General features: G+C 38.2%; 1 protein-coding gene across 1 annotated transcript in view; it reads right to left on the bottom strand.

The window, feature by feature from the left end:
• The window catches only part of CTNNAL1 (catenin alpha like 1), a gene marked incomplete at both ends in the record, with an annotated part of 57205 nt that overhangs the window by 24618 nt on the left and 18919 nt on the right, over window positions 1-13668 (bottom strand). The window contains 2 exons of the mRNA XM_079533176.1: window positions 2100-2219; window positions 8608-8795. Of these exons, the coding sequence (XP_079389302.1) occupies window positions 2100-2219; window positions 8608-8795 (308 nt within the window). The remainder of the gene's footprint in view (window positions 1-2099; window positions 2220-8607; window positions 8796-13668) is intronic.

Raw genomic sequence — 13668 nt, forward strand, 5'->3', positions numbered from 1 at the left:
CACCGACCTTTCATTGCACTGCAGGGAAGGAAATAGAAAATTAATGTTTTATATATTGTTATATTTACCATATACCAACAATAAAGAAGATGTTCATACGCTTAAAAAGCCATTCCTCTGTAGAAAGCATTGAATACAGGAATTTTCCAGGAACTCTACACGCTGAGGGATATAGTGCAAAACCAAATTTTACCTCCAGAGAAAGTCAGCAAAAGAGAAGAACTTGGAGTCCAAAGTGAGACTGGAGTGGGAGGGAGGTAGAGAGGACAAGATTTTAGACCTTCAGTGTGTAACACGAGGAAGGACTTAGCTCAGGATCTTTCCAACACTAGTAAAGATAGCAGAATGCTTTAAGAGTGTTATGAAACGAGTAACCAAATGGTACTTCCACTGAAACCAGGTCTAGTTCTCCTCTGCCAGTTACCCATGTCTCGTATTTCTTACTATAAATGGACACAGCTTTTTCTCAGATCTAGTAACTTCTTTCCATCTTATTGCTATTAGGAAGTATAAGCTCCTAATTATACAAGTTTAGAAAATTTAACTCCTAGACAACAGTGCACTAATTTGCTGTTTATATGTCCATTTCGATCAAAACAGTGACATGTACTGTATATCCAGATTTATTACTCATCTCAAAATATGGAAGGTAGAATGAAAACAATTATTATTAGCTGAAAAAGGAACAGTTTACAGGATGGAATTAATACCACGTTAAAAAACAGATAAACATACACACAAATAACCAGATAAATCATTTTGACATTTTTCAAAAAGTCTGCTAATGACAGAAAATCTTGAAGCCTGAGGTGGCCAAGTTTTAAACAGCAGCTCATTTCAGAAATTTATGCACTGCATTTGGATAAATCCAATCACACTCAAAAGTTTCCAACATGCTTATACTAAAGAAAAATACCTTGAGGGAGGTTTCCTCCCAATAAAATCACACAGCAGCCTACACACAGTGTAGAACACTAACCATAACCCTGACAGAATTTTTAAGAATATTAAAGAAGTACTCTTTCCAAAAGAATCAAGTAGACAAGGAAAAGGGAGAGTGAAAGCCCAAATAATACTGAAAACCAAAAATAGTTGAATAGAGCATCGCTTACTAGCAATACAGTTTTCTCTTTTGGAGAAACAACTGCTATGCATATTTGAGAAGAAAAAAAAAAAAAGTGGTTCATTTCCAAGCAGGATATCCTTTAGTAGTACATAGCTTTTCCAGTCTTGATTATTTGACACTGAGCAAGTTCTTCACAGACTCAGGACACACAGACAGTGAAAAGAAGTGTTATATGTTTTTAGTAAAATACCCCAATGTCCTATTTATCTCAGGGATGCTGTGTCAAGTCACAAAAAGCCAATTCTATACGCATGATGCTGGGCAATCTTTTTACACAAACTGAATTCTGAATTTTGCTGAATATTAAGGATGCAATCAGACTCTGGTCCAATTCTGAATGGGGGATTTGATTGCCTAGGGGAAGCAACCAGAGCTCAGAGCAAAGGTCTTAAGCCTCAGCAGATCTTTTATTTACAGGGAAAGTATAATTCAACAGAGAGGTCCTTTTCCCTATGAAGTGAACAACAAAGATGAGAACAGTCTCTTTGTAATGAGGAAAAAAGTTTTGAACAAAATCTAATGAAAATGTTTCAGAATAATGAAAAAATTTAAGCAGATGCTTTATTGGGATGTAGAGATTCCAAGTTTTGAGTTTTCTGAAGCCACTACTCTGTTTTCAAAGTGTTTCACTATGTGCAAACATCAAATGTTTCTGTCAAGAAGTAACAGACAAATTCCCTACCAGAGCAAAAAGCCAGAAAAGCTAAAGCCAAACAAATGAAGTTAAAGCATGACTCAGATAATACACACAAAGGACTCTGCAAGATGTACAAGGGAAAATAATCCAACTGAGTTTTAAAACAGAAGGATGCACTTTGTGTGGAACAAAAAAAAGAAATGTGTGTTTCAGAGACAGAACACCACTATTTTTTGCTTTATAATAGTTAATGATCACAGAAGAATAAGAATCTTCAATAAATCAGGTGAAAATTGACACTTAAAGCATGTCTCGTAGCCTTTTATTAACACTTACATTTTGCCTGTCTCCAGTTAAATGGGCAAATTCGACCATTTCATTTCCAAACTGGCTGAATATTTGCACAAACTCCTGGAAACTACTGACTTTTTCTAGCTGTTCCATAGTTGCAAGAACCTGAAAGATAAGGGAAAAAACTGCAGATCATCAAGATACCAAACAGAAACCATTATTACTAATTTAGGAATATTATTATTTGTGAACACTTCTAAACAATGTCATATGAAATGAATGGATTTCATTACAATTTAAGTACTAATAAACCAAAAGCTGGAAATCGAACTTTAAATTATTAATTAATTAAATAATTATTAATTATATAAAATTAAATTATTAATGCTTCAATCAAAATGCGTTACACACATTTGAACACTCAAACACACTTTTTTTCACTCTTCCCAATATCAAGAGCAACAGGATTCAGTTTCCATATTTAGAAAAATATTCCTGCCTATTACTTTTATAAACATAAGTACTTTAAAATTATATGCTGATAATACTCTATATTATAATTCTCAACTTTAAAGTGCAATTTCAGATGCATTGTTTTCAAAGTCTAAAGCCATGCTTGCACAGTCCAACAAGTGTCTTATGATTGGCAACGTGCACAAAAAATGCATTCACAAAAGAAAATTTAAAAAATATAGAAATGAATTAATATAGCTTTATGCTTCCCATTACAGCTGAATTTAAAATAGTGGCAATTTTTTTATTATTTCTATATAAAGCAAAGTACTAAAGTTGTAATAAGCTCTTACTGAAGGTATGTAGGAACATGTGAAATCAGTATTTTTGTAAAAGTTCAGCAAAAACTATCACATAGGCTATAAATTATTGAAGCTATCTTGCTGAAGGCACTACAGTATGGTTTACAACAGACATTAACATTGGAGTAATGCAGGTTAGATGTATAGTATAGAATCCCACAGTGATCTTTCAAATCCAACTGACTTCAGAAGGAAAGACAGTTAAAGTAGTTCTTTGTTGTGTCTCAGTCTGAAGATAAGAGCCCATGGAAGTTTAATGAACTGTACTTAAAAGGGAGAAACTTCAACTCAGTTTTTCATTTCTACGGCAAAAGAATTTTCCACTCAAGTAAAAAGCAGCCTTCTTTCTGACAAATTTCCCTTTCCCTACAACCCACAATCTACAGCAAGTGTTCCATGCAATACTAGACTGCATTATCTGAGAATGCTACATTATGCAGCCAGTTCCACAAACACTGCAGAAACAAGAACTTCCATTATTCAGATGTTGAATCTCTGTGAGCAAGGATGCAAAGAATTTAAAAGGAAGCCACACAACGAAGATATGAAAATGGCTGTATAAGAGTAAAAGCAGAAAAGTGAATGGGGGAAAGGAAAAAATAAACAAGTTAGGTTCCAACATTCTTCTCCAAAAATGAATAAAAATATGTAGGTCAATCCAAAAGTAATGCTTCCTATTTATTTCCATGAAAATGACAACAGATACAAAGGGCACAATAACACTATTTGATAGAACAAACTCTCAGGTACAAAACAATTTTTCAACCTAGTCACCACTACTGGATATGCATTTGCAATAGCAATGAACAAGAACCTGCGTGCTCTCTATGCACGTAAAACACTGCACCAGCAAAGGTGACCCACTGAAATGCTGTTGCTGAAATGCACCACTCCCTGCCTCACTGTGCTCCCATCCACTGTTTGGTCTCCATAAATGTTCAGCAAGTGCCAATGAATGTCAATGGGAGCCATTTTTTCTGCGTGGAGAAATTCAGTGACACACCTTTGCTTCATACATGCCTCCATGTCAGACACCATTCTGTCAGAGTGCCTCTTTGCAAAATGTAGCAATGTTGGTGGGAATGTTCAACCTCTACTGCCATACCACCAACATGCACCTCTGACATTGTAGGCCAATGTAATAAAATAGGAGGCATTGCTTTCCGAGCAACTCTCATATAGGAGTAAATATATCTAATCCTTCTTGGTTTAAGCAATTACAGTATTCCATGAGTATGGCCTTGGATGCAAGAAACTTCTGTTTCAGTTACCCTAGAGCAAATGTTTCTGTCATGACAAATCTTGTCAAATAAAAATTTCAGTGAAAGCACACATTCCCATTACTGCTAACAATTGTAGACATTCCAGGCAGAAGTCACATTCTAAGGAACTACACACAGAAATAGTGTAGATAGCCCTAAATTATCTAAAGCTTATTCAAGAAGATCTTAAAATTCAAAATATCCATTATGTCTCCAATTTTTTTTTCATTATTATTTTAAGATTTCTTCACCATGAAACACACAGATACTAAATGAAATGCGAGGAGTGGTGCTCCTTGGGAGTTGGCATTGGAACACCATTATTTAATGTCTTTGTCAACAACATGGACAATGACACTGAGCAAATCCGTGGACAACACAGAAGCTCTGTGGTATAGTCAATACACTGGAAGACCTTGACAAGGCTTGAGAAGTGGCCCATCTGAATATCATCAAGCTGAACGAGGCCAAGTGCAAGGTGCTGCAGCTGGGTCAGGGCAATCTCAAACACAAATACAAGCTGTGCAGAGATTGAGAACAGCTCTGGAAAAGACCGGGGGTCTTTGCTGATGACAAGCAAATCATGAACTGGCAGTGTGCACTTACAGCCCAGACAGCAGAGTGCATCCTGGGCGGCTTCTAAAGAAATGTGGCCAGCAGGTCAAAGGGGGTGATTGTCCCTCTCTGCTCCACTCCGATGAGGCCTAACATGGAGTACTGTTTTCAGCTCTGGACCCACAGCATAAGAACAGGGAGCTGTTGGAGTGAATCCAGTGGAGGACCACCAAGATGATCAGAAAGTTGGAGCACCTCCTGTGAAGAAAAGTAGAGGGAGCTGGGCTTGTTTAGCCTGGAGAAGAGAAGGCTCCACAGAGATCTCATTGCGACCTTCTACTGCTTAAAAAGGGACTACAGGCAAGCTGGAGGGGAACTTTTTCCAAGGGCATATATTGATAGGTAACGACTTAAAGATTTGATTAGATATAAGGAAGCAATTCTTCACTATGAGAGTGGAGAGGCACTGAGACAGGTTGCCCAGAGAAATTGTGGATGCCCCACCTCTGGAATTGTTCATAGCCAGGTTGAATGGAGCTTTGGGCAACCTGGTCTAGTGGAAGATATGACAAGTGTGTGGAACTAGATGGTCTTTAAAGTCCCTTCCAACCCTATCCATTCTGTCATACGAAAATGTTAATAATTAAATTAGAATTTAGTATTTCACATCTACTGCTGCTCTATGAATGTCACTCTTCAGACTGCAGTCTTAGGCTGACATCACTTCAGGGCACTTCCATATTTTTATCTGTTCTGCATAGGATAGCAACACCCCCGCTGTCACTTCATTACTCATTGTTCTGGTGCTTCTGATTTGATTGGTGACAGCAAGTGGAGCAAGATGTAAACTTACTGATGAGGTGACTAATTCTGATAGAGAATGAAATAAATTGTGAAAGACTGGAAAGATGTGAGCACAGATTTAAGAAATACACACCATCTAAAAACAGAGATGGTGCAGAGGATGCACAGGCAGGAACAGAATCATCAGGATTATCAAGCAGATATTGCAATTTTGCAGTAGATCACCATCCTAGAAAATCTCAATCAGCAGTTTATGAATCATTTTTCTGTCTTTCAGCATTTTTTCACTCAACTCCTCTTGATTCACATGAGGAAGATGATTATGACAACTAAAAAGAAACTGTTCATAAACCTTAAGGTCCACAAGTCCATGGGACCTGATGAGATCCATCTGCAAGTTCTAAGGGAAGTGGCAGATGAAGTTGCCATCACATTTAAAAGGTTATGGCAGTCTGATGAAGTTCCCACTGACTGGAAAAGGGGAAATATAATCTTCATTTTCAAGAGAAAAAAAGAATATTCAGGGAACTATAGGCCAGCCAGTCTCATCAATGTGCCTGGCAAGATCATGGGAGCAAATCCTCCTGAAAGCCCTGGGAGGCACATGGAAAATAAAGATGAGGTAATTGGTGGTAGCCAATATGGCCAAATAGACTCCAAGATGAAAATGCAGCTGAGATGTTTTTGACCAAAAAGCCAGCATCTGCTCCAGTTGACACAAATGATAACCTTCTTCTGCCTCTCTATTCTCTATGTCAAATTATACTACACCATCTCTGATTATTCGTACACACTGCTTAAGACCCTGTAAGTTTGCAGATGACACCAAGTTGGCAGGAAGTGTCAATCTGCCTGGGGATAGGAAGGCTCTGCAGAGGGAACCACATAGACTGAATTGCTGGGCTGATGCCAATGGGATGAAGTTCAACAAGACCAAATGCTGGGTCCTGCACTTTGGCCACAACTCCAGGCAATGCTGCGGTCTTAGGGCAGAGCATCTGGAAGAAGTGTGGAAGAAACAGACCTGGGGATGCTGTTAGTGATCAGGTAAACACGAGCCAGCAATGTGCCCAGGTAGCCAAGAAGGCCAACAGCATCCTCACATGTATTAAAAATAGTGCAGCCAGCAGGAGCAGGGAAGTGATCGCCCCCCTGTACTCAGCTCTGAAGAGGCTGCACCTGTTTTGGACTGTGTTCAGTTTTGGACCCCTCGCAACAAGACAGACATTGAGGTCCTGGAGTATGCTCAGAGAAGAGCAAAGAAGCTGGTAAGGGATCTGAGGGATCTGGAGCACAACTCTGATGAGGAGCAGCTGAGGGAACTGGGATTGTTTAGTCAGAAGAAGAGGCACAGAGGAGATGTTATAGCTCTCTACAACTACCTGAAAGGAGGCTGTGGTGATGTGGGAGTTGGCCTCTTCTCCCATGTAACTAACAATAAGACTAGAGGGAATGGCTTCAAGATGTGCCAGGGAAGGTTCAGGCTAGGTATTAGGAAAAGAGTGGCCAGGCGATGGAATGGGCTGCACAGGGGGATGGAGGAGACACCAGCCCTGGGGGTGTTCAAGAAACATTTACTACTACTACATGTTTTAGTGGAGTTATTGGCGGTAGGTGGATGGTTGGACTGGATGATATTGGACGTCTTTCCAACCTTGGTGATTCTATTACTCTATGATCTCTCTATCATAATCTCTTAAAGGAAGACCTGCCTTGCTATTCATCAAACCATGACCTGACACAATTTTCAGAGCACCCTCTCAAACAGTGTGCCTATATATGAATGAACCTATAAATGAACCAACATTTGTTTGACTTCCTAGAGAATTACCTTACTGGTTCCATAAACAGACACATTCTCAAACTCTTTTAGTATGTATAGAAAGTAGAATGCAGTAAAACTCAAAGTAAACCACAAAGACTAGGTGACTACAGCAATCACAGTAAGACACACTTGCTTTGGAATATGACTTGATTTTCTATTTTGTAATACTTTCAAAATCAAAACCTGTTTCTGCACTTATGCTTATTGTATTCATATCACTATCACATTTGGACATTAGTTGGCAGAATGGCTGCAGACAAAGGGCTCAGGGAAGGCAGCAAAAAGAATCAAATGCACCACTCTGCTGCAAGAGAAGACCAGGCTGCAAGTAACAACAGGAAATTAATATTGATAAAACTAACACCACTTTGACCGACCACTAGAAGAAGAAAAGGCACTAAGATAGCAAATCAGTACTCGTAAGTCTCAAGCCAGACTGAAGCAATTATTATAGGCAATGCAGTTTCCAAATCTTGGGCTTGGCTGTCTTGCACCTATAAGACACAAAACAAAGCCTGTCTGAAAGTATACTGGGAAGAACGATAGAAAGCATGAGAAGTCAAAAGAAGAAAGAAAGGCACTACTCTGGATAAGGAGTTGAAAATTAATGAGCAAAAAAAAAAAAAAATAAAATCAAAAAAACAACTCATCATTCTGAGGGTTACATTTTACAAATGCATTTTTTGATCTTTTTTTATTTCAGTACATTGGGCAGTGCGGCAGAAATATCCTATGGTCAAGACAGTACAGTACATGAAGTAGATTTTATTCAAAGTTTAATGGCCTTCACGCACTATCTAGATCAGCTAAATAGTTTTAAGCTAAGTTTCAAGACACAAGCTAAACTGCACAAAAAACTTTTAGTCTGTAAGACTCTGAACAAGCATGTGCTTTTAACAGCTCTCCTCACAGCTTTTTGTCATAGATAAATTCTGAATGGTATCCTTGTCTTGTTTCGGACAGTAGAAATATCTTCTTTGCCAAGGAGAAGCTTTTATTGGCTTTTTAACTGACAGATAAATAAGCAGTAACACAGCTTTCTCTTCAGCATATTAAATCAACAGAGTAATACAGGTCACGTAAAATGTAAAAAGTCATAGAAAATGTTATTCCTCTTTACTCATAGCCATCCTACTTTGGATATTTGGTATTAGGCATACGTAAAATATACATTTTTACCTCTTTATTTTCCACTTTCCCTAGAGATGCAATGAAAATACCACTTCATCTAGCAACATTCTTTTGCATTAACTGCACATATCAGTTAAACCAAAAAAAGAAGCTACAAATACCTTGTTTCTAGAAGTTATTATTTGCTTAATAACTACTCTGTCTGCTAACACCAGCACTTTTGTGACCGAAGAAAGTAATAGCCTTGCAGCTTTTACCACGCCTGTTTTGTCCGTAAAGATCGTTATGTGGCTATCAGATTCGGGATGATCCAAGCTTGCTACATCTGTAAGCTGTGCAATTGTTTCACCTATAGGGAAAAAAATAAATAATTATCATTTCATACTATTTCATACTACTCTGTGTCATTATTAGTACTTATGAGGCATTCCAGAGCAATCCATGATTCCTTTTTACTTTGTTTTGCTTCCTGTTGTTGACTGTTGGTGGCACCCTCTCCAAATTGAAATCTGTATGATTCAGTACTGCCCCATGCATCCATCTGTATGTAGCACTGATTTTCTTAGAGCAGTGTACAAATATTTAGGTGGAAGGGGTGGAGTTACAAAGTTTCAAATGAGAAAACACTCGTGGAAAATATTTCTCCAATTTTCATAGAAAAAGTCAAATCAGTATCAACACTTGCAGAGCCATCAGAATAAGGGAATGGTATATAGCAAATAAAGAACTACAAATTCCTCTCTGCTTTCCAAATTTCAGTTAGCATTTCCATAATTTGTTAATTTCATATTTCTGTAAAGTTTTCTATCACAAATCATGATTCTGTGAAGTTTAGAGAGATTAAAAAAAAAAAAAACAACAAAAAACACCTGTATAATTTACAGGACTGAAACATTACAGTAAGACTACTGTGCTTTATGTTTAAAGAAATGCCAAACAGTACATTGTCAGAGACAGAAGAGAAAAAAGACAATGAAGCACTGATTTTCATTTCATGAGCATCTTTTAGTCAACTATCTTTTAATATAATAAAAGTTAAGGAGGGCCATTTGACAACGTTTATCTTTATTGTAATTAAAAAGTTCATAGATCAATGCAGTCAACGAATCTCCTTGTCTGAGAAAATCACAGGACTCCATCCTGCTAAATCTTCTGGTGCACCTTAAGTAATAGTGCAATAGAGGAAAGGCACAGAGCCTTTCATTACTCCATAGCTGCAGAAGGACTGCCAGGAAACAGTACTCAAGCAAGCTCTAAAATAAGGCATACTTTTTATTAGCATCCAAGACAAGATGATCAAACCACAGCTAACTTGCAAATCATCCTTGAAGACAGAACCCAGGACATTTGATTGAGTCCCCTGGGATTCATCTCCAAAACCACAACTAAGATAGTACTCCTAAGCATTTCAGATATTCACTTCAAAAATCTGACAGTCAGGGATCCCACACAAAGAATTTGAGAGTACATAATGAACCTGAAAATAATTTATAAAAACTCTACACAATGAGAAAAAAAATGACAATCCTTCAAAACATGATTCCATGTTTTGTAGTATTTATGGATAAATTTCTCTCATCTGATAGTTATAATCCCTTGAGCTCTCAAGTTGTCTGAATATGTATTGGCCTATGGCAAGGAGCTTTCAGGTCAGGACGTAAAAGCAGAAACTAAAAAACACAGATGTAAAGTGCTTTTCACAACTAAGGAAAAAGATGCACAACATAATTATCTCATTTCTTACTCTAAGTGATTCACCTTCTTGAAGATGAATTACTGAATCATAGGTGAAGCAGAAACTCATACAAAGAGTAATCAGAGAATGTAGAGAGAGCTGCAAAAACTGCTTGTCAAATGCTCTGGGCAGCTCTAAAAACTAGTGACTTCTGACAACAGAATAAAGGATTTCTTCTCTGCCGATGGTTCTGCAGCTACTGGAGTAGTAATGGTGACCCAAGAGTAAGCTATGAGGAAAAAATGTTGTTAGTGTAATATGCTCGGCAACATAGCTAGGCATACATTTGTCATGTAGAGGTGCTGTAACTGAAAGACTGGCAAATTAGGGAAAATTTTTCCCTGATGACAGAAAGAAGCAATTGTCACAGCCTCTTCCATGAAGGGTTAACAAGAAAAATTTGGGTAGCTATAAGACCAGTTGACCTTATTTCAAGAATAATATTAAAAATCATAATGGAAGGCCTTACCATATGAAGGATAAGAAAGCAATTGGAAAGAGCAAGCAGAGACTGCAAGGGTGCATAGTCACTTACCAACCCAAATACTATAATGATGACACCCTCTCTAGATGTGAAAGTAATGGATGTTGTGTATATTGGCTCTATCAAGGTCCTTAATGTGACCTCTCATAGTGTTCTTATCACTAAGTCATGAGATATGGACTAGATAAGTGAACAGTTAGGTGGATAGAAAACAGTCCTGACCATGAAGCTCAGTGGTAGTAATCAGTGACATAGGATTTCCCTGGCAGCTGGATACCAGTGGCATCCCTCAGGGACTGACATAAAGGATCAGAAAGGTTCCCTGGACAATTATGTTCAGCAAGTGTGTGAGCAATACCGAATCATGTGAGTGTCTGATATGCTGGAGGACAGGGATGAGAGAGAAAGAAGGACTGGCTGGACAAGCAATCTGACAGGAAACTCATGAAATGTATTTGCATGCCTGCAAGGGCATATAACTTTGTCCTGTATTTGGGCCAGTGCAACATTATACAACAGTACAGACTGTGGTCAGCGGCCTAGAAAGAACCTTATAAGGAAGAACCTGGGGGTCCTGGTAGATGATGGGTTGGGGATGGCAAAGAAGCCTAACTGCTTGCCAGGCTGTCAACAAGAGAGTAACCAGCAGGCTGTAGAATTGACTCAGCCCTTCTGCTTGGTACCTGTGGGACGGTATATGGGTATCATGCCCTGTTTAGGCCTCTTAGCCAAGAAAAACATTAACATAGCGGAGCATGTGACAGGAGAGGCTGAATGAAGTGAATTTGTTCACTCTCAAAGAGCTCAAGGATGTATACTACTATCCAATGGGCAGGAATAGAAAAGATGGTGACAGACTGTTCCTAGAGGTGCATGGTGATAGGACAAGAAACGACGGATGAGATATAAGAAAACGTTTTTTCAAATACATGGGTGGCCAAACACTTAACAGTATACAAGAGAAATTGCAGTGTCTCCATTCTTGAAAACAAATGCAGTTTCCAAAATGTTATTTTGTGATTCTTTGTATCCATCTCAAAACGTTGCTTTTCAACATGTTTAATTTATTCCTTGTCTGTACTAAAAGGCAAGACAAAAATAGGAGAGAGCTATCACTTCCATTTTACTCCACGTCTTCCTTGAGGGTTATGTAGTCAACTGGCAGTGAGCACTGAAAATGTTATGACACTAACTCATTCTTGACATGTGTTTTTTCTTCTAATTTAACGAGTCTCTCCTTAGCTTTGGGGAAAAAATACCACAGATGGACATCTGAAAACATGATTCTTTGAGTTATATTCCACTACTATACTGTTACTGTAAACACTGACACAGTGCAAGAATAATGTTAGGCAAAATCTGCTACACGACCCTCTGCAGCATTTTATGATTCTTTTTAAGTAAATCAAATTACAAGATTTATTACAAGGAAATAGTCATAACAAGTCTGAAACACTTGAGATCACTGATTATACTCTTCACAAGAGTCAGACACAACACATCATCCTTCAAAGCCTTTGCAGGATATACAATTGATTTAAAGACTCTCTACTTTTCTTAGCAATAGAAATAGTTCTAAATCCTCTAGGGTTGAGATCTATCTTCTATGCCATCCTGGTCTCAGATAGGATAGAACTGACTCTCCCTTTATAGTGTCTGATCTGATGCTATGTTTTTGTTTTATGAGAAAAACAAAACTGACAACACACAGATGTTTTAGTTGTTGTTGAATAGTACTAAGGACATTTCAGCTTCTCAGCTTCTTGTAGTCCTGCCAGTGATGGGGGCTGAGGAGGTACAAAGAGGTGGGAGTGGACAGGCAAAGGTATATTCCATACCATATGACACTGTGCAAAAATCACCTTGAAAAACAGCAGAGTTGGCTGGGGGAGGAGCCACTGCTTGGGGACTGGCTGGGCAGTGGTAGGTGGGCGGTGAACAATTGCTTGTTCCAACAACTGTGTGGTGCTTAGCTACCTGTCGGGTTAAACCACAACATACATCTAACAACACTTCCCTTTAATTTTTGAGGCATTGTCTAATTTACTGGCTAAAAGGATGTATAAACAACTCCACAATATCCTGTCCTAACCAGCTAAGGGCTTTCTGCTACCCAGGCCATCAGAATATGGCACCTCAACACCTCAAAACCAAACAGACATGAGAAATGCATGCTTTAGCTGCACACAAATTTTCATTACAAAAACTTTGTTTTCATTATAGTAAAATGTTCACAAGTGCAGAGGTAAGCCATAACTTCACATGTGAAATCCCAGACTTAACTCTATTATAGTCACTCCTTAACACTTCATCAATATATATGTAATTTTACAACACAGAACATTTTCTTTAGGGACAGGAAGATCATGGCAGGTCAATTTCTAATTCTTCTGCTTCCTTATTGTGCATGTACAATTAGAAACATAGAAAAACAAAGGCTATTTTAAAGAAGGCTTCTCCTACTTTTCCCTTTATTTTACCCTTGCAGAGATAAAGAAAAGGGAGAAGGGAAGAAGAGTTCACTCTCTCCTCACAGAACTTAATACCTTAGGCAAACTACAACTTCTCATAAAATCCTTCTTATCCCACGAGAAGAGTTGGTGAAAAGAGCAGTGTTCAATGGCTGGCTGAAGTTTTTGTGGGAACCCCACATAAAGCTTTATGCTTGCTTGCTACATGTACTGTAATGTATAAATCCAGTATGCAACATTGACATCTCCAGTACTGATGGCTGATATAGAAAAAGAACAAAGAGCTGACAGTTCGGGCTTTTCAAACTAGTCATATTCACTGATGAATAGTTTCCACGATGATTCTTTTATACGAGTTATTAATTGAATATAACTCTCCAGGAAATTTTACTGGCTTGCTTCAGAATAGAAGTTCTTCAAAATGGCACTCAGGCAACTGCACCTTGAGACTGTATTTAGAGGACAACTATCCATAAAAATGTGTCTGCACAAAGGACTCTCTAGCCTTGTTCAACACTTAACAGTCCACAGA

The sequence above is a fragment of the Tetrao urogallus genome, assembly GCF_951394365.1.
Source record: "Tetrao urogallus genome assembly, chromosome: 3".
Classification (NCBI taxonomy): Eukaryota; Metazoa; Chordata; class Aves; order Galliformes; family Phasianidae; genus Tetrao; species Tetrao urogallus.